Below are 18,623 nucleotides of genomic sequence, written 5' to 3' on the forward strand. Positions count from 1 at the left end.
AAAATAGCTAATCACTTTAGCTTGTTATACTAAAACCCCTCTTGTTATTACCAGTGGTGGCTCCAGCCACATTTACCGGGGGGCACCTCTTTTAAGGATGGATGAGGTGACCTGTTCAATGTGTAAACGTAAAATATTTGGGTTCTACAGTGGCAAGCCACTATTTAATCACTGTTTGAATTACATTACTCACTTATGCTGAAAATTCATTCATCTCCCATTCAAAGCAGCAAAGTGATCAATTACCCTCTCATTAAAATCATGCATGTACCCTGCCCATGGGGAGCTTGGTCAGTGCATTTAGATGTCCTCATCCCATTGAGGTTCTAGTAGTACAAAGTACATCTTATATAGTACGCCATACTCCACAATTGGAGTACCTGATATCTGAATGAAGAGCCTCACAGTCCATGACAGTGATCTGGTTGAAATCATTCTGAAAGAGGCAGTACTACACTGAACATGCTGCAGCCAACTGGATATTCAAAGGTATGAAACCATCTCAAGGCGAAATTATGAAAATCTAATTAATTTAACTATTCTTAAAAAGATTATGACAATCATGAATTCATTATTATCTATATTTTCTTTTGTAGATCAAGGGGGTGGCACCCTATCGCCCTCTATTGACCAGCAGCGACCTACTGTAAACTCAATTGAGTTACTGCTGCTTTTGATTCTTATGTTAATTTGAGGGTAAAATTTTACAATTTAGCTAAGATAAATTTGTACGTTTCTATTTTCAGTTAGTTTAGATTATAATGGACTGGACTGAGTGCTGTAGTCACATGGTGGACTTTACATTTGTGTTTACACAAGCGACGACTACACACTATTGATCAGAGTGGGAGAAATGGAGACTAGTGATGAAGCAGGTTGACTGTGAAGCACTCCACCAGAAAAAGACATAGAAACGTGAAGTTAATGTTTCCATGTGGAACAAGATTTACAGACATCAGTCAGACAGCGGCAGGATCTGAAAAAAAAGAGCTTGCCTGCGTTGATCTTAGTTTTCTTATCACATCTGTGAGAAGCTTCATTCAGGGACAGGACAGTTTGATCACAGCTCAGACTCTTTGGAGTGTGTGAATATGTTACTCAGACCACAAACTCAGCTGACTGACATCAGTGAGAGCAAAGTATAACGTCTGTGCTGATTCAGCATGGTGAATAAAAAATGTTTCCTCTTTTTGTTTTTACAAGGTAATTTTCTAACTGTATTGACTGTAAATAGTCTGAGCTCCACCTCCGAGTTGGCCAGTCAGGCGTGCTGCTTTGACACGGTTTAGCCACTAGGGGTCATGCTGAGTTGTGACTGATGGTGACACGCAGCACTCAGTGACACAGAGGAAGAGACGGCAGGCACCGCACCTTCGACCAAGGTAAGCGAACAAAGACAACTCTGAAAATACACAACAAACAGACTAAAGGACAACATGTCGGGTGTTTTCTTTCTTTAACCTTTACACCAAATTAACTGTCGACACACTACCGTACAACCTTGTATTTGAAAACAGACGACTCGAGGTGTTTTAGCAGAGAAGTGGCTAACGTTGGCGAGCTAACTTTCCCTTCGCTGTTTGCTTTGGGTAACTTCAGGTTGTCAAGTTCGTGAAAGTGAAGATCGAGGTTTTCCGACGAAATCTTTCAAAATAAAGTTCCTAATAACGAACGGGTGCGGAAACTGTCCTTCTCAAACGGGTCAGTTTTATTTTGAATAAGGTTTCCGGTTTAGTGTCATACTTTATCTTCTGACTTCACCCAGTCAGGAACTTTAATAGCTAACTAGCAAGCTAACTGAAGTTAGCTGGTTAAAGTTGTTGTTTATAAGGCTGTGGGATATCGGGAGCTGCGTAAACTTACCATCGTATATCAGATTTGAGCCAAGATAACGTTTAAGCACCTTAAATGTTAAGTTAAGTTCGTATCTGCTTGTTCTGTGGGTGATGAATGGCTACGTTGCAACCGAGAGGAACAACTTCAGAGGCTACGTGGTGTTTACGCTGACTGAGTCCTAGAGCTGAACAAAACTAGCTTCACTATATGTTTTTTAAATAGTTACCAACACTATATGTCTTTATGGAGGACGACACGATGAGCCCTCGTTTAAATTCTGTACAAAATACGTTACCTAAACCTAAGGTCCGGTTGCAGGAAACGCTACAAACATTTAGATTATCATCAATACAAGGCTGAGGATACAAACTGCTCGTTCTTAATACAATGAAACTTCTCACTGCTTAACATGAGGCGGTTCAGTATGACAACAAACACATGGTTTCTATTTCGGAAGCCTGACAGCACCACAATAATTTGAATGTAGCCCCCATGGTAAAGGTTTTTGTAATAAGAAAACATCCCCATATTTTACATAGGGTCGTAACTGTATCAGGTTTTCACTCTATAATGAGTTTGGGATTATATCACAGTATATGCCATTTCACAATTATTATTTCCATCACTTTTATGAAAGTTGAAACATGAAATGATTTAGTTAAATGAATTGGTCGTTAAAGTTTGATATAAATATATATGTGGACATTTATTTTGCAACTAAATAAAATAGACAAGAAATTATGTTAAAAATACTAGTATCAAAATTCAATTTGAAAAAGGATCGTGACACAGAGTTAGATTCTATCTGTGTCAGTACCTGGTATTAACACCCGTCTTCAGTGATGTGATCATAAATGGTCAGTTCTAATTACAATGCACCCAAGTGTATTCAGAGATCCAATCACTCGGAGATGGTCCCGGACGCATGTGACCACATTGATTATGCTGTGTGAACATCAAACCGTCCTGGGCCAGGAAGGACCACCTACTTAACTGCATCTTCCAACCTGCTACCGTTTCACAATTAATCAAACAAACTTCATCGTTTCTCAGTGACCATACATCGATTTACCACAATCTCAACACTGTTCAGCACATAATGACTGAAACTTTCCTTAAATTGATAAATCCTTTTCTTAACAGCATAGCTGCATGAGCTTTGTTCACTGCCTCCTGACTCCTTTCTATCTCACTCATGCACACAGACACAGTGACATCAGACACACCTTTATACTCAGACTGGAGAAAAACAGTATAATAATAAATTCTATGTGAACACAGGACATTTGTGATTGTTTGCGAGCAGGGAAGTTCGATCCAATCACAAGTGGTCACAGAAGACCCATTCAGGATACATTTTACTGTGTGAAATGACAAACATAGAGCTGACCACTTGATGGGAGTTCTCAGGATGGATGTTGATACCAGGTCTGAACAGGGCCAGTGAGACAAAGAACATTGCACACAGCTTTACAATGAAGCAACAGCACAAAATACTATAGTTATTCAATTCAATTGTATTTGTACTACTCAGAATCACAATCCACATTATTGACAATATTCAAGAGGAACCCAACAATTCCCACCACAACCAAACCCAATCCCATTTGAATCTTTTATGTTGTTATGGGGAGTGTAAACATTTCTTTAGCTTATTATGAAACTGTAGCAGGACAAATGATTCTGTAGAGGGCTGCTATTGGGGTAGACAATGCAGGGCACCAGAGTGTGACACATGCGACCAAAAGGCTGTGAAGTGAAACATTTTCCTTGGACAGTTTAGATCTAATTAAAATGTCAGACTAAATATTCTTTAGAATTAAGTTAATTTACCTTTGAAAGGATATACTTGCATGATTATGCTATAATATTCTCATTATACTAGTGGTTTAAAACGGTTTCACAATGATGACAATAATATAATTTATCACAATAATTTCTGGGACAAAATATCGTCCAACAACATTTGTTATTGTGACAGCTCTACCTTATTACCTTTTGAATAATGCACCACACCAGAGGTTTTCTTGCACAGTTTACAGCTTTAGTTCCATGAGGGCAACTCACAAAAAACATGACTGAAGCGGCGTAAAAATATTTTTGATGGATGACAATTGTGAACGCATGTTGTGATCGTCCTCTCTGGTGAATGCACAACCAACGTGCTTGATTTGAGACATTACCCTGTTGGAAATGTATGCACTACACCAATCAGTATACTCTGTACAGTACACAATTTACTACATGAGAGTGTACTGACTGCAGTATCCGATTTGATTACAGTGTAAATGTAGACTCAAATATGAGCTCAGTTTCCCTTAAATCTCATCTGTCTCAAATATGGAATCTGCTAACATTGCACAAATCCAATTTCGTCATTATTTCTTCATAACTGCAGTGTCACAATGTTATTGCTCTGTTCAGGCAGCAGAGCCCATAGCTTTCCTTCCTCTTTCTCTGGGTAGCCACCATTGTAATTTTTACATTTAATAGAGCAGACATTGCAGCCTACTCGGCTGCTTCCAACAGCAATCCATTATCTAATCCAGCGTCTTTCTTCTCAGTGGTACAGTAGTACAGTGCTGTACTTTTGCTCAGCCTATGTGGCAGCAATGTGGACTGACAAAAGGTGGACTGTGTACTGTATGGTGGACATGCGGCTCACTTTGTTGTTTTCGTGTATTTGCAGGTAAAGCATGGCGATGACCGGCCAGAGCTCATGCTCCTCCATGAGTAACCACACTAAGGAGCGGGTCACTATGGCCAAAGTGACCCTGGAGAACTTCTACAGCAACCTTATTGCCCAACATGAGGAGAGAGAGATGAGGTAATGTCCAAGACTTTCACATTGACATATGGGATTCTTTTTAAATGGCTACATGCTGAGTTTTTGCAGTGCTGCCGACAGATGTGCCCGGATTAAATGTGACCCCAATGTTTGAAATCCACTGTACTCTTCAACTATCGTTTTATCTCATAGCGAAACAGAAAAATGACTGCGTCTTCAAATTCTACCCTAATATAACTAGAGCTTAACCTCCTTAACTCAAGGTTCGGCATCAAGGACAGCACTGTATACTACAGTTATACTTTAGTATAGGTTTTCGCACATTGCAACCACATTATGTGTGGTATCTACACTTGTAGATACTTTATTGTGCAAGAAACTGTCTCTTCAGAAGAAAGAACCACAAAGACTTGGAGGAAATTGCCTTTTTTTTCGGATGCAGAAATGTTTGGTAGTGGTCGACTGTAAGGCGAGGTTACATCTGTGTGCTATTCAAAGGAATTTTGTAGTTTTTCAACAATCAATGAATCGGACTTGATTGATTGATCGTATGGTCTCTCCTTTTGCTCTGAATTGTTGTACATTGTTTTACAAAGTGGCAGTGAAGTCTATGATTTTGCCTTATTTCCATATGATATAATGCTATATGCCAAATGATATAATGGGGTGTGCATACTCTATTTGGTGGCTATAAAACACAAGTAATTGTCTTTCCAGACAGCAGAAGCTGGAGAAAGTGATGGATCAGGAGGGCTTGGCTGATGAAGAGGTGAGTTACATCTGCAGGGTTTCCCACAATGCTCTGTTGCAGTATGTGTTAATTCCCTCAAAGTATTTGCGTCAAAGTGTTGGTCAGATCATGAGGCTTGCTGAAACAATACTGTGAGGTGCTTGATGTTTGTTGTCTTTGAGTGAACAGTATTTTAGCATTCATTATGACTGTCTTCACAAGTGTTTGATCCAAAGTGGCCTCTTGTACAGATGTAGCAGATTTTTTTAATTATCAGAACGATGTAGCTGTTTTCTGTTTTACCCCTTTCCAACAAGTAGTTGGTTGGTAGATGTGTTTATCATTATTCCAACATATCTACAAGGCAGTTCTTCTAATTTAGTTCTCAATTTGTAAGCATCACAAAGATATATATATATATATATATTTAAAAGTAGGGTTTGTGCTCTGCAGAAACGTATTCGGCGCTCTCAGCATGCAAGGAAAGAGACAGAGTTTCTGCGTCTGAAACGAACTCGTCTGGGTCTGGAAGACTTTGAGTCCCTGAAGGTGATTGGCCGAGGAGCTTTTGGAGAGGTAAATACCCTTTTACACACAGTGTAAAAATACATTGCTACTAGTTTATTTGAACCTGCATGTGCTGTTAATATGGTGAATTTGTTATGTTTGACAACCCGTAGATGATAGTACTGATGACATCATCAAAGGTGATGCTCCAGTTTGACAGGCACCGCATTAGACTTAATAATAAACACACCTACAGAAGTGTGTACTCTGTTGGATCACAGTGGCACGCAGAGAAGATACTCTTTTATCTGTGACAACACACACAAAACACTCAGGTCATACCAACAATGTCTTTCTACACAACTGTCCCCCCTGGTCTTATAACTTACAAGGCCACATCTGAAGTTCTTAAGCTATGAGCAATAGAAAGTCAAGATTCATAAAAAAATATATATAAACCACTCAGGCACACTGTAGAGACACAGCAGTGGAGTGTGTGTCTGTGCGCAGTTACCTTTCCCTCAGGTTCTGGGATCACTACACAGCTACACAATTATTTTATATAATCAACCGCTCATAGTGATGAATTTAACTCGGGACAAACGTTTCCACACGGTAGCATTTAGTTGGAGGAGGCGGACTGACTCCATCTGATTGGTCAAATATATTGACATGCAGAGTGTGAATGCGCGGCGCATGAAACACCATTTATCACAGTTTTTGCCAACTTTAGTGATACCTCTATTGCACACGTTGATCTCGCCAAGACGATAGATTTCTGATATATCGTGCAGCCCTAGTTCTAACTAGAGGTGGATCGCTGTCAGTGCAGCCATCCTGCAGCCGCAAGTTATGTAATGTGACATGGTGGTGTTCTGCAGCACCGGCAAAAGTTGGACACAATTTCTTACCAGCATGCATTGCTTTAAGTCCAGCATGCATCGTTAAGTCAGAGCTGCGAAGCACCGCATTAAGTCAAATGAGTCGACTGCTTGTATTTAACCATCAGTCCACCCATCCATCCCATTCTTGTTGGAATAATTACTCAGGAATGTCTTGAGGGAATTTCTTCATGGCCTCTTGGATAAGTGATTAGAATGTAGTTGTCGGAGATCACTGTGACATCCCAAGACGCATCTTTGGCCATGATGCAAGAATTCATCAAATTCATGACACAATTTCAGAACATAAAATGATGACTTTATATGCAAAAGGTCTAAGGTCAGTTTTACCCTGACATCATTATGTTCCGATACAACGGCTTTCTGGTCTTTAGACAACATTATAACTCTGGGACAGAAGGGACTGTGACCAAGTGTCACATTAAAGCAGATGCTAAATTTGTTGTACAGATCTTCTGTTAAAGTCTCTAGACAGCATGTTACACACTGGCAATCATTCACTGGAATCATACATGTCAGTATAAGGATAAAAACATACGTCTGCATAGAGATGGGTGTAAAATGAAGCACGACTGGTTGAGAGACCAGAGACGATTTTCCACTGATGAAGCATCTGTTGGTCTGAGCTTTGCTGTGTTTGCCTCTAGGTCCGTCTGGTTCAGAAGAAAGACACCGGTCACGTATATGCCATGAAGATCCTCCGTAAAGCTGACATGCTGGAGAAAGAACAGGTGAGGCAGCAAAATGCTCAAACTGGAATACTACTGCTGTTGTTTGTGAATGACATTTTTGAACCCGCCTGTGTTTGTCCCTGTCTGTTAGGTTGGTCATATTCGTGCTGAGCGCGATATTCTGGTAGAGGCAGACAGTCTGTGGGTTGTCAAGATGTTCTACAGCTTCCAGGATAAGATGAACCTCTACCTCATCATGGAGTTCCTGCCTGGAGGTTTGACCTCTAACCCAACAACACTGTCATCTGTTTTAATCCATTTCTCCTGACTGTAAATCTGACTGTTTCTGCTGCTGTGCTGCAGGTGACATGATGACTCTGCTGATGAAGAAAGACACTCTGACAGAAGAAGCCACTCAGTTCTACATAGCAGAGACAGTGCTGGCCATCGATTCCATCCACCAGCTGGGCTTCATCCACCGAGACATCAAACCAGACAACCTGCTGCTGGACTCCAGGGTGAGTCAGTTTTCATTTACTGTTTTCAGTAGACTAGATACAGATCAGTTTAGCTTCTTCCGGACATGCACTGAAATCTGCAGAATCTGCTGACATTCTCCTGAGGAACTGTATGTGAAAATGCAAATGTCCAAGTCTCTGGACTTTCTCTGGACTTTCACAGCCAGCCTGCCTAGTAAAAACTCTTGTGTCTTATGTCTAAATGAGCTGATATGAGAACACAGTAGGATATCTTCTGAGGGATGTTTTTAACATGAGACAGATGCAAAAATGGAAAAAACTAAAAGAAAACAAATATCTCAGGATGATGCAATACACGTGTCATGGTCTGTTGACAGTGTTGATGTGCTGTGATCACACATGATCTCCGCAGCAGAATTATTACACCACACCACACCCTGCCCCTGCTTGCTGCACCACCCCTTACCTGAACGCACCAGAGATTCCTGTGTAATGAATGCGTCAGAGCGGAGAATCTCTTGCACTGTTGTTCATGTGTGAAAGACAAACTCGGGTGAAAGTCTGGACGCAATTCTGTGGACATCCTCCAGAGTTCATGTCTGAAAACGGCTTTTGTCAGTTTACATGTGTTTACGTAAAGATGGAGTAAGTGATTCTGGAGAAGGACTGCTTGACTGAACTGAAGGGATAGCTAAAGCTAAATATTATATTATATACAATACTCTGACTACTGACAACAGGTGCAATGAAGAAGCAAAAGCAAGACAACACCCAACAGGGGAATGGTTTTGCATGTGGTGGCCACAGACAGCTGCTCTCTAATTATCCTTCCTGACTGATTCAGGAAGGATATGTTCTGCTAGTGTCCTTGTCACTACTGGTAGCATGAGGCGGTACCTGCAGCCTAATCAGGTTGCACAGGTAGTCCAGTTTGCGGTGTCTCCCAGCACAATCTCAAGAGCATGGAGGACATACCAGGAGACATTTATACAGGGAGAGCTTGACAGGGCTGTAGAAGGGCATCAATTCACCAACAGGACCAGTATCTGCTCCTTTGTGCAAGGAGGAACAGGAGGAGCACTGTCAGAGCCCTACAAAATGACCTCCAGCAGGCTACTGGTGTGCATGTTTCTGACCAAACTGTCAGAAACAGATTCCATGAGGGTGGCATGAGGGCCTGACCTCCTCTAGAGCAGAGGTCACTAACAGGCGGACCCGGACCTACAGCCAAAACAGAAGGTTATGATTTAAAACCTGACGGGGCGCTTCTATTTGTAACCGGCGCAGCTTTTGTAGTCTTTACGGTAGTGGTTTAGCGGATGAGGAAACGCACAGACCAATTGCATGCGAGTTAAGCCATCCCACGTGATACCACTCAGCCAATCAAGTCTGTGCATTCCAGGCGGTAAACATTGTGACTCTACAGTGCAGACAGATGAGAGAGTTAGAGGCAAGTTACACATGAAAAGACGGTAGAAAGAAAAAGAAAGATAGAGATACAGGTAGAGAAAACAAAGGGAGAGAAACAGAGGGAGGAAAGGAGAAACAGAGGAGTGAGACGGAGAAAGGAGAGAAACAGAGGAGTGAGACGGAGAAAGGGAGAGAAACAGAGGAGTGAGACGGAGAAAGGGAGAGAAACAGAGGAGTGAGACGGAGAAAGGAGAGAACAGAGAGTAGGAAAAACATGAGTGAGATGGAGAGAAGGAGAAAGGAGAGAAACAGAGGAGTGAGACGGAGAAAGGGAGAGAAACAGATGAGTGAGACGGAGAAAGGGAGAGAAACAGATGAGTGAGACGGAGAAAGGGAAAGAAACAGAGGAGTGAGACGGAGAAATGGAGAGAAACAGATGAGTGAGATGGAGAAAGGAGAGAAACAGAGGAGTGAGACGGAGAAAGGGAGAGAAACAGAGGAGTGAGACGGAGAAAGGGAGAGAAACAGAGGAGTGAGACGGAGAAAGGAGAGAAACAGGTAGAGTGAGACGGAGAAAGGAGAGAAACAGACGAACAAAGTGAGGGAGTGGGATATAAGAGGGGAAGAAAGTGATTCTAAAACTGTTCAATTGTTAAGATGTGTTGAGATTTATTATCTGTAAAATTGGTTGAGACTTTTGAGTCAAGATGTGAAACAGAAAAAGGGAAATTCAAGCTTTTGCTCCCTTTATTTTATTTTTCTGAAGTTAAGCCCTTTATTTGAACAATTTTCACATTTTAATTATTTTCTCTTATTTTGAAATGCAGCCCTACTTTTATTTAGTTAATGAGAGAACATTATACATATCTGCAATCATACATATATGTTCAGTTTTTTGTTACGTGACAATAAATATTGTCAAAGTTTTTGAATCGTACTGAATTCATTTGATTTGACAGTCAGGTATTTAGTACATGCAGATGTTGATACAACTACTAGGCTACTTAAATATATATCACACTAAATAGTTAGACATTATGATCTTCCGGACCTTTGCTTCAAGAAATTTTCTCTAACTGGACCTCTTTACATTTTAGTTGAATACCCCTGCTCTAGTGGGACCTGTGCTCACAGCCCAGCACCGTGCAGCTCGATTGGCATTTGCCAGAGAACGGCAGAATTGGCAGGTCTGCCATTGGCGCCCCATTCTCTTCACAGATGAGAGCCGGTTCACACTGAGCACATGTGACAGGCGTGAAAGAGTCTGGAGAAGCTGTTGTGAATGTTATGCTGCCTGTAACATCATTCAGCATGACCGGTTTGGCGGTGGGTCAGTGATGGTCTGGGGGGGCATATCCTTGGAGGGTCACACAGACCTCCATGTCATAGCCAACGGTACCTTGACCACTGTTAGGTACCAGGATGAAATCCTGAGAGAGATTGTCAGACCTTACACTGGTGCAGGACAATGTCCGGTGTCATGTGGCCAGAGTGTGTAGGCAGTTCCTTGATGACTAAGGCATTGATGCCATTGACTGGCCCTCTCGTTCCCCTGACCTTAATCCAATTGAGCACCTATGGGACGTTATGTATCGGTGCATCCGACGCTGCCAAGTACCGCCACAGACTGTGCAGGAGCTCACTGATGCCCTGATCCAGGTCTGGGAGGAGATCCCCTAGGACACCATCCACCAACTCATCAGGACCAGTCCCAGACGTTGTCTGGTGTGCATACAGGCACGTGGGGGCCATACACAGTACTGAGTCACATTATGAGTTGCTGTGATAAAAGTCACGCAAGTTGGATCACCCTGTGAATTCAGTTTTTTCTTTGATTTTCGGTATGATTTTGAATCCAGCCCTCAATGGGTTGATGATTTTGGTTTCCATTGACCGTTGTTACATCATTTTGTTCTCAACAAATTATAGAATGTACATCAGTAAAGATTTTTATCTTGAAGAATTCGTTCATCAAGATCTGATGTGTTATTAAAGTGTTAATCTTAATTTTTTTGAGCAGTTAATATTGCAAAACATCATCAAACAAACAGCATCCAAAACAACTAGAGACAGTTAGTTATGTAGATTGTTTTTATAGAATTACAGAGACAGAAGAGATGTTCTTTAGTTTGTAGTTAAGTTAACAAGGAAGCAACATTACCTGCCAGAGTAATTCAAATAATTTAACAGTCCAAATAATCCTGTTAATAATCTGTTAGCAGACTTGTGTTTTCAGGACCCTTCACACATTTACAAACATATACTGGGATACAGATCAGAAAGTGAGACTGCAACTAACATTACTTGGGTTGTGGGTTGGCAAACTCTACAAATGCAGATAGGGTTACACGGTTTCCCATAGTCGCCACAAGATCTCAAGACAGTGATATTCGCAATCACACTGCTAGCCACCAGCATCGTCCATCAGCTACATAGAGAGAGGCACTGCCCCTCATCTTACCTCCAGTCTACATATGAAACACACATCTAAGCTACTAGTGTTATTTATGATTGCAGTGAAGACTTAGCTTGCAGCACTGTACTGAACTTGGTTATGGGCTCGCACTGTGTGCTACAGACCTCAGTGTTAGAATATTGTGTTTCGTGTGTTTCCAGGGTCACGTGAAGCTGTCTGACTTTGGTCTGTGCACTGGGCTGAAGAGGGCTCACCGCACTGAGTTCTACAAAAACCTGAACCACAGCCTGCCCAGTGACCTCAGTAAGCAAAGTCAGTAAACCTTTTCCTTTATTTCATCTAAAGTCTGCATGCAACCTCAGCTCATATTCATCACACATTAAGGTCCTTAATACAACAGGAGGGTGTCACTTTAAATAGTGTGCTGCGCTCTCTCCACAGCCTTCCAGAACATGAACTCCAAGAGGAAAGCAGAGACCTGGAAGAGGAACAGGAGGCAGCTGGTACGTCTGAACAGATATGATAATATTTTGACAGCGTTTTGGTCATATTTAATGAGAGCTGGCTTTTCATCCACATTTATGAAGATTGTGTATGGAACATATGAGCATATAGATTACAGTTTAAAATAAAATGGGTAAATTTACCCTCACCTGAGGCCTAAATGTTTTTCACAAAAGGGAATAATGCAATAAGTCAGCTAATATTACGATTTACTTCATATTTGATGCGGACTGGAATATGTCTGTATTTTTGTCTTTAATTAATTTTTTTTAAAGTGAAAACACTCCTGTAAAGTAACATGTTTATTTTTCAAAGCAAGTTATTTTTTAGTATATAAAGTAATCTTGAAAATATCCAGCCCCACAAATATTTACTTTTTTGACTCAACACTTCAACATCTGTTTCACAGGCTCAACAATATACCAACGTCATGTCTAGAATTCTGTTATGATTTATCTAGGTGATAAATATGAATACAAATTAAACAGGCTTTTATGAATCTGAATCATTTTGAATTCTTTCCCAAACACATTTTGGTTAAGCTTTTATTAAAAATAATTGAAACTCAAAAGACTCGGTCGAGATGAACACATTGTGTTAGTTCAGAAACAGTGCCAGTTTACTGACTGCCTAACATTTGCCGAAATATCAGAGTTGTGATTAAAATGGTGTCAAATTCAGATTTTTTTTTTTGTCACCTTTTCTCATCCATTTTAAACCAGTGAGAAAAGCACAGGGCAGAAACTCAAATCTAGAAAGGTCTTATGTGACACGTGAACTCGGATGAAGAAACAAATGTTCAATGTTCATAACAAGAAGCCTATTAGAAAATGTGTCACCTCACAGCAAACTTTGTGTTGTTCCTGTCAGGCTTTCTCCACAGTGGGAACACCAGACTACATCGCTCCAGAGGTCTTCATGCAAAATGGATACAACAAGCTCTGCGACTGGTGGAGCCTGGGAGTCATCATGTATGAGATGTTGATCGGTAATGACTCACGCACACCACCTCATTCACCTCCGGGAGACTTAGGCCAGATGTGGTCAGAATGACGATGACTGGTCTTTGTGATCTACAGGTTACCCTCCGTTCTGCTCTGAGACGCCTCAGGAGACGTACAGGAAAGTGATGAACTGGCGAGAGACGCTCACCTTTCCCCCAGAAGTTCCCATATCAGAAAAGGCCAAAGACCTCATCCTCAGGTAAGATACACCTCTGGGCATCTCCCACCACTCTCACACTTACTATAGTCGTTGATGCAGCCGGTGGTCACACGCTGATAAGTGCTTGCACTCGTTTTGTATATTTATGGTGGATGCATTGTTGTTTTGAACAAAGATCTGAGACAGCATCTGACACCTGAAATGGTTTGCATGATATTAAGTGAACACATGTCATGAACAGGTTCTGTTGTGAGGAGGAGCACAGGATCGGGGCTGTAGCTGTCGAAGAGATAAAGTCCAATCCTTTCTTTGAGGGCGTGGACTACGACCATATCAGGTAAGGACTGTTGACATACGCTCATCTTAATTTTGACTTTACGACATTGAGACATGTGAAATCTTCCCTCGTTCTTAGATGAGTGATAGTTATCACTATCAACTACTAGAGACAGTATGTTGCTTTCAGGCATGCACTGAACTCTAGTCTAATCTCCTGCAATTATCCAGAGGGGCTGTAAGAGAGAACACAAATGTTAGTCAGTGGCTCCGGACAATCTTTGGAGTATTTCCTGCCAGTCCCCTTGTAAGAACTGGATAATAATAATATCTGAGTGAGCCCATGTGAGATTAAAAAGAGGTATACACGTAGAAGTCGCCAACGAAGACATTAACTTGGAGAGACTGCAGCTGAATTAGTATGTTATGTCCTGCCTCTACCTGCTGCACCACCACCTGACCTGAATCCTCCGGAGATTCCTGTGTTGTTGTGAACCCGTCTAACTGGAGAATCTGCTGCTGCTGCGTTCTTCATATGTGAAACACAAACTCCGGTCCCCAGACATTTTCTGGAGTTCATGACTGAAAACAGCTTTTCTGCCTTTTAGCTGTTAAGATGTGTGTGCTCTAAATTGATTGTAATAGGTTATCTTTACTCTCTAGAGAGTTTATGAAACAGCTAAATCAGATAATACGTTCACTCAAAAGAGCCTCTTTATGGAGCACCCCTCTGGTGAACCCCAGCACAGACCTTGTGTCATGTATGAGTTGTGTACTAATGTTTGTGTGTTCTTTGAAGCTGCTTTATGAAGGCCAGGCTCATAGTGCAGATCATAGCTGTTTCTCAGCTCTGATTCTCAAAGTTCTCAAATGCAACATTTCCCCCTCTGACTCTTCTCTAACTTGACTGATCTGCTCTCCAGGGAGAGACCTGCTGCCATTCCCATCGAGATCAAAAGCATCGACGACACCTCCCATTTTGATGAGTTCCCTGATTCCGATATCCTCACACCAACAGGTACCGTACTGTTCCTGATGAAAACATTTCAAATTTCATGCCTCTGCTGTGAAGTGCTTGAAAACCCTGCTCCTCCTCTTCCTCCTCCAGCCACCCCAGTGTCCAACCAGACTGAGGTTGACCTGAAGAACAAGGACTGGGTCTTCATCAACTACACATACAAACGCTTCGAAGGCCTGACCGCCCGAGGAGCCATACCGTCCTACATGAAGTCAGGAAAGAGATGAGCACCTTCAACTGGCTTTTATCCGACACCGCCACGAAACCTGAATGAGTCGTCCAAACCCCTGAACTTCAGCCCTGAAGGAGAACGCTTCCTGTTCTCAGCGGTACCTGACTGATGAGGATTCTCGTCACAGGACTTTGCAAATAATAAAGGGGCTCAATTACATCCATTGCTTTCCACCATAGGAACTGCTGCCTTCATCTCCGCAGGTCTTCTCTTTCTCTGATGCTTCCGAGGGTACCTCTCTACTTCCTGCTTATACCTGAGAACAGAACTGTGGGATTAAAGTGATTCTCTCCACTTGCCTTTTCCACCAGTGGATGCAGTGGGAGGTCTTCACTCCTGATACCAGCATCATCTACATTCCCTCTCTATAAACCAGCAGCAGTCTGTTGCACCTACCAGGGGTTCTTGTTCTAAATCAGGACATCCACTCGGCTCACTGCTTTATGTTGACTTGTCAACTCAGACGTTGCGTTCAGCTGTCACTTGAAGTGAACTAGGTGCTCTTCAGGGATTCTGTCCAAATGTTTCTCGTTTCCTCTAAGAGCTCAGTGCTGCTGGCTCTTTCAGACGATCCAACCAAAGACTTTCTGCTTCATCTCTCTGACACGTCACGTCCTTAAACTTAGATTTTTAGTCCTTTTATAGACTAGTGCTAGGAATATTTGCTTGTTGATAAGTGTGAATATGAGAATGATGCATTTTGTGAGAAACAAAACACAAGAGTCTTGTTACATTTACATTTGACATTATGTTCAATTACCTTGAGCACCTTATGTGATGTCTGATCAGTAAAGTCAGGCCCATTGGTTTGTTTGGATTGGTGTTTTCATTCGACCGGATAAGAAAACTTTCCCCACAAATGTCTGCATTGGAATATTTTAATGCCACAAACTTGTCATATGTCAGTACATCTTCCCATTCAAACTTAAATTAAAGCAGATGAATGGATATATTAATAGAACTGCTGAACTCACTGCAGCCACCAAGACAGAGCGTCAGCTCGACTTGCTGCATTAATGTAACGCCGCAGAAAAACCGGGGACAATAGTTCTAGATTCAAAATCTTCAGCCTTGCGAGAATAAATAATTGTTTCATGACAAATGGCCTCAAATGATCCTGGATGAAGAGAAACAATTCTGCTTGTTAATGTTAGCCCCCCCCCCCTTCACCTCTGCTTCAGCTGCTACATTCACAAGACATTGAAATGTTTTGGTTGATAACCGTATGTTGAGATTTTTTTCTTTAATATATTTTGATGTGTAATAGCATAATTGTTCATTCCTGAGGTCAGGATGTTTGAACTTTCAAATCTGGGAGCACAGGGCTTAACATTTTCCAGTGAACACAATATCCAAAATGCTGTCATTTAAAATGAATGTAAATTAAGTTTTATGGAGTCGTGGAGAAGAAGTTCCTCCTTTTTTTTTTTGCCACAATAATTTTAAAATGGTGTTTGTGTGACTGGTCTGGACCTTTTATTTTCCTCTTCGTCCTGATCTGAGGTGCAACTAGAAGAACATTTCTCCTTTCCCAGGAGAAAATATGAAACGTTTGGAATGTGACAATATTGACACCATAAATTGAATCATTTAGCCTCTTACATGGTTGAAATTTATCGAAAAAAAGATTCATGAAGTCAAATTATAAGCTACTCTTGTAGGTTTGACTCACTAAGTCCAAATTGAATCATATTGGTAAGTCAGAATTGTTTTTTAGTTTATATCACATTTTGATATATGTATATATATATTTTGTAAGATTGACATTAATTTTAAATACACAGTTTTGACTTAAATCAGACCAAGTATTTTATAATTTTGACTTTTAAAAAAATGACATTTTGTTCTCTTTAACATTTTCTCACGTTTTCCCTGTTTGTGGCAGGAATGCTCTTCTGTATGCACCAGCTCAGTCTGAAGGTTTTCCTTATCGTCTGTTGTAAAAAGCCTCTTCAGGTAGTGTGTAGATGAAGCTCAGCACGTTGTAACACGTTGTAGAAAAGCACACAAGGAGCTTTTTTCTTTGACTATTATTGGAATGCTCCTGCTCCGCATGCTTTGACCAGACAGCAGATGAGTCTGATTCCAGCAGCAGAGCATGTGGTCTGGTTTCATGATGCCACTTGGTGGGTGAGTGAATGAGATTTCAGATAGTGCGTGTGGATGTTTTCATGATCTGGAGAAACGATGCAATGTTCTCCACATGCAATGCTCAGATGTGTGTATGCTGTAGCACATGTGACCTGAGAGTGAGAAGGGGGGGGTTTGGGAAGGTGGGTGTACATTATTTAAACCACTGTTCTCACTGTGGCGTGTGGCTGTTTTTGTTTTCTGCTATTTGACAATGAATTACTCTGCACTTACTGAGTTGTGTCTTCCTTCACATCTGATCGTCTTCATTGTAATTCCTCTGTTGTGCCTCCTAGAGGAACAGTCAGTCCGAACCAGAGTCAGTTGTCAACTTAAGATCCGATCTTCAGCAGACTGGAGTCCCAATGAGACCAACTAAACCTGATTTTAAACTTAAAGCAAAAATATCTGAGTGCCAAGTTTAAACCCTGTTAAACTGAAAAACAGGTTATGCATGCGTACAAATTAATCATTTAATCAATGAATCATTTAAAATAATTATTGCTTTTATCAAAGCAATATTGCTCCAAAATCAGTTTTAAAATTGTCTCAAAAAGTTCAAATGATGCGTCACGTTAAAGCCTGAGAGAACATTGAACTGCAGTTTGCTCGACATTCACAGGAGCTGAAAATCTCATTTGTAGGATGAAGTGAAACATTTCATCAGTCACGGATTAACAAAACAGTGACATCACTCAAGCTGTTCTTTAATGGCACATGTGGAAATTAATATATGGTGTATTAACCATTAGTAAGGCCATTGGTGACAAACTTTAATCCTTTATAAAGTGAGTAGTGACAATGACATGATTGATGTAAGCAGGGGCAGATGTTACTGGGGGGAAAGGGGTCCAGTCTCAAATATGTTGCAAACATACACCTGGACAAAAGGATTAAAGGATTTCATTTTGGTAGCCAAAGGTCACGGTGGCCTCACAAAATATGGTTATGTTTTTCTTGAGGGTGATATCTTGAGATCAGCTGGAGGGAATGTCTTCAAATTTGGTTAAAACATTCACTTGGACTCAGGGCTGAACTGAATAGAATTTGGTGATCCAAGGTCAAATGTGTAGGTCACAGTAACCTCCCAAAACACCTTTTAGTCAACACTACTGGTTGGTGGAGGAGTGCAACTCCAGGGCTGCCACAACAATATGAAAAACATGAGGTCTGAATACTTAGTGAATGTAATAGATAAAAATGACTTAATATCTAAATTTCCACTTGAGAAGACATTAAATAATTAATTGGTTTGATTTTTGTAGAAATGCATAAAATACCTACTCTATATCCCGTTTTACATTTTATTACTGAGAAAAAAATCCAGCTGCCTTAATAAAGCAAATGTTCATATTAGAACATCAGTGAAAATATGAATATTAGCATTAACTTTAATAGATAAGTAAGTTGGAGGCAGATACTCAGGAAGACAAACATGAGACACAAACATGACACAAACACGTAACCCTGAGCATGTTCTCATAGATGGCTAAATAACTGCTCCATTAAACATGAGCTATTTATTTATGCTTTAAATGGTGCCTTATTAGAACTTGGTGC

General features: G+C 41.0%; 1 protein-coding gene across 1 annotated transcript; it reads left to right on the forward strand.

Moving 5' to 3' along the window:
• Nucleotides 1-1,270: 1,270 nt before the first annotated feature.
• stk38a (serine/threonine kinase 38a) lies at nucleotides 1,271-17,191 on the forward strand. Its single transcript, XM_035159705.2, has 14 exons — nucleotides 1,271-1,382; nucleotides 4,526-4,663; nucleotides 5,342-5,393; nucleotides 5,808-5,930; nucleotides 7,411-7,494; nucleotides 7,586-7,709; nucleotides 7,798-7,952; nucleotides 11,940-12,051; nucleotides 12,181-12,242; nucleotides 13,114-13,231; nucleotides 13,323-13,446; nucleotides 13,649-13,744; nucleotides 14,607-14,701; nucleotides 14,792-17,191. The coding sequence occupies exons 2-14, from the start codon at nucleotides 4,533-4,535 to the stop codon at nucleotides 14,926-14,928; spliced, it is 1,413 nt and encodes a 470-aa protein (XP_035015596.1). The 5' UTR covers nucleotides 1,271-1,382; nucleotides 4,526-4,532; the 3' UTR covers nucleotides 14,929-17,191.
• Nucleotides 17,192-18,623: the final 1,432 nt, after the last annotated feature.

This window comes from Hippoglossus stenolepis, chromosome 6 (genome assembly GCF_022539355.2).
Source record: "Hippoglossus stenolepis isolate QCI-W04-F060 chromosome 6, HSTE1.2, whole genome shotgun sequence".
In the NCBI taxonomy this organism is placed as follows: Eukaryota; Metazoa; Chordata; class Actinopteri; order Pleuronectiformes; family Pleuronectidae; genus Hippoglossus; species Hippoglossus stenolepis.

Bases quoted from the DNA above. Each gene is read 5' to 3' on its own strand.
- stk38a (XM_035159705.2), top strand. From the start codon at position 4,533: ATGGCGATGACCGGCCAGAGCTCATGCTCCTCCATGAGTAACCACACT. The intron at 5,931-7,410 runs GTAAATACCCTT...GTTTGCCTCTAG, and splicing joins GCCGAGGAGCTTTTGGAGAG to GTCCGTCTGGTTCAGAAGAA. The intron at 7,710-7,797 runs GTTTGACCTCTA...GCTGTGCTGCAG, and splicing joins CATGGAGTTCCTGCCTGGAG to GTGACATGATGACTCTGCTG.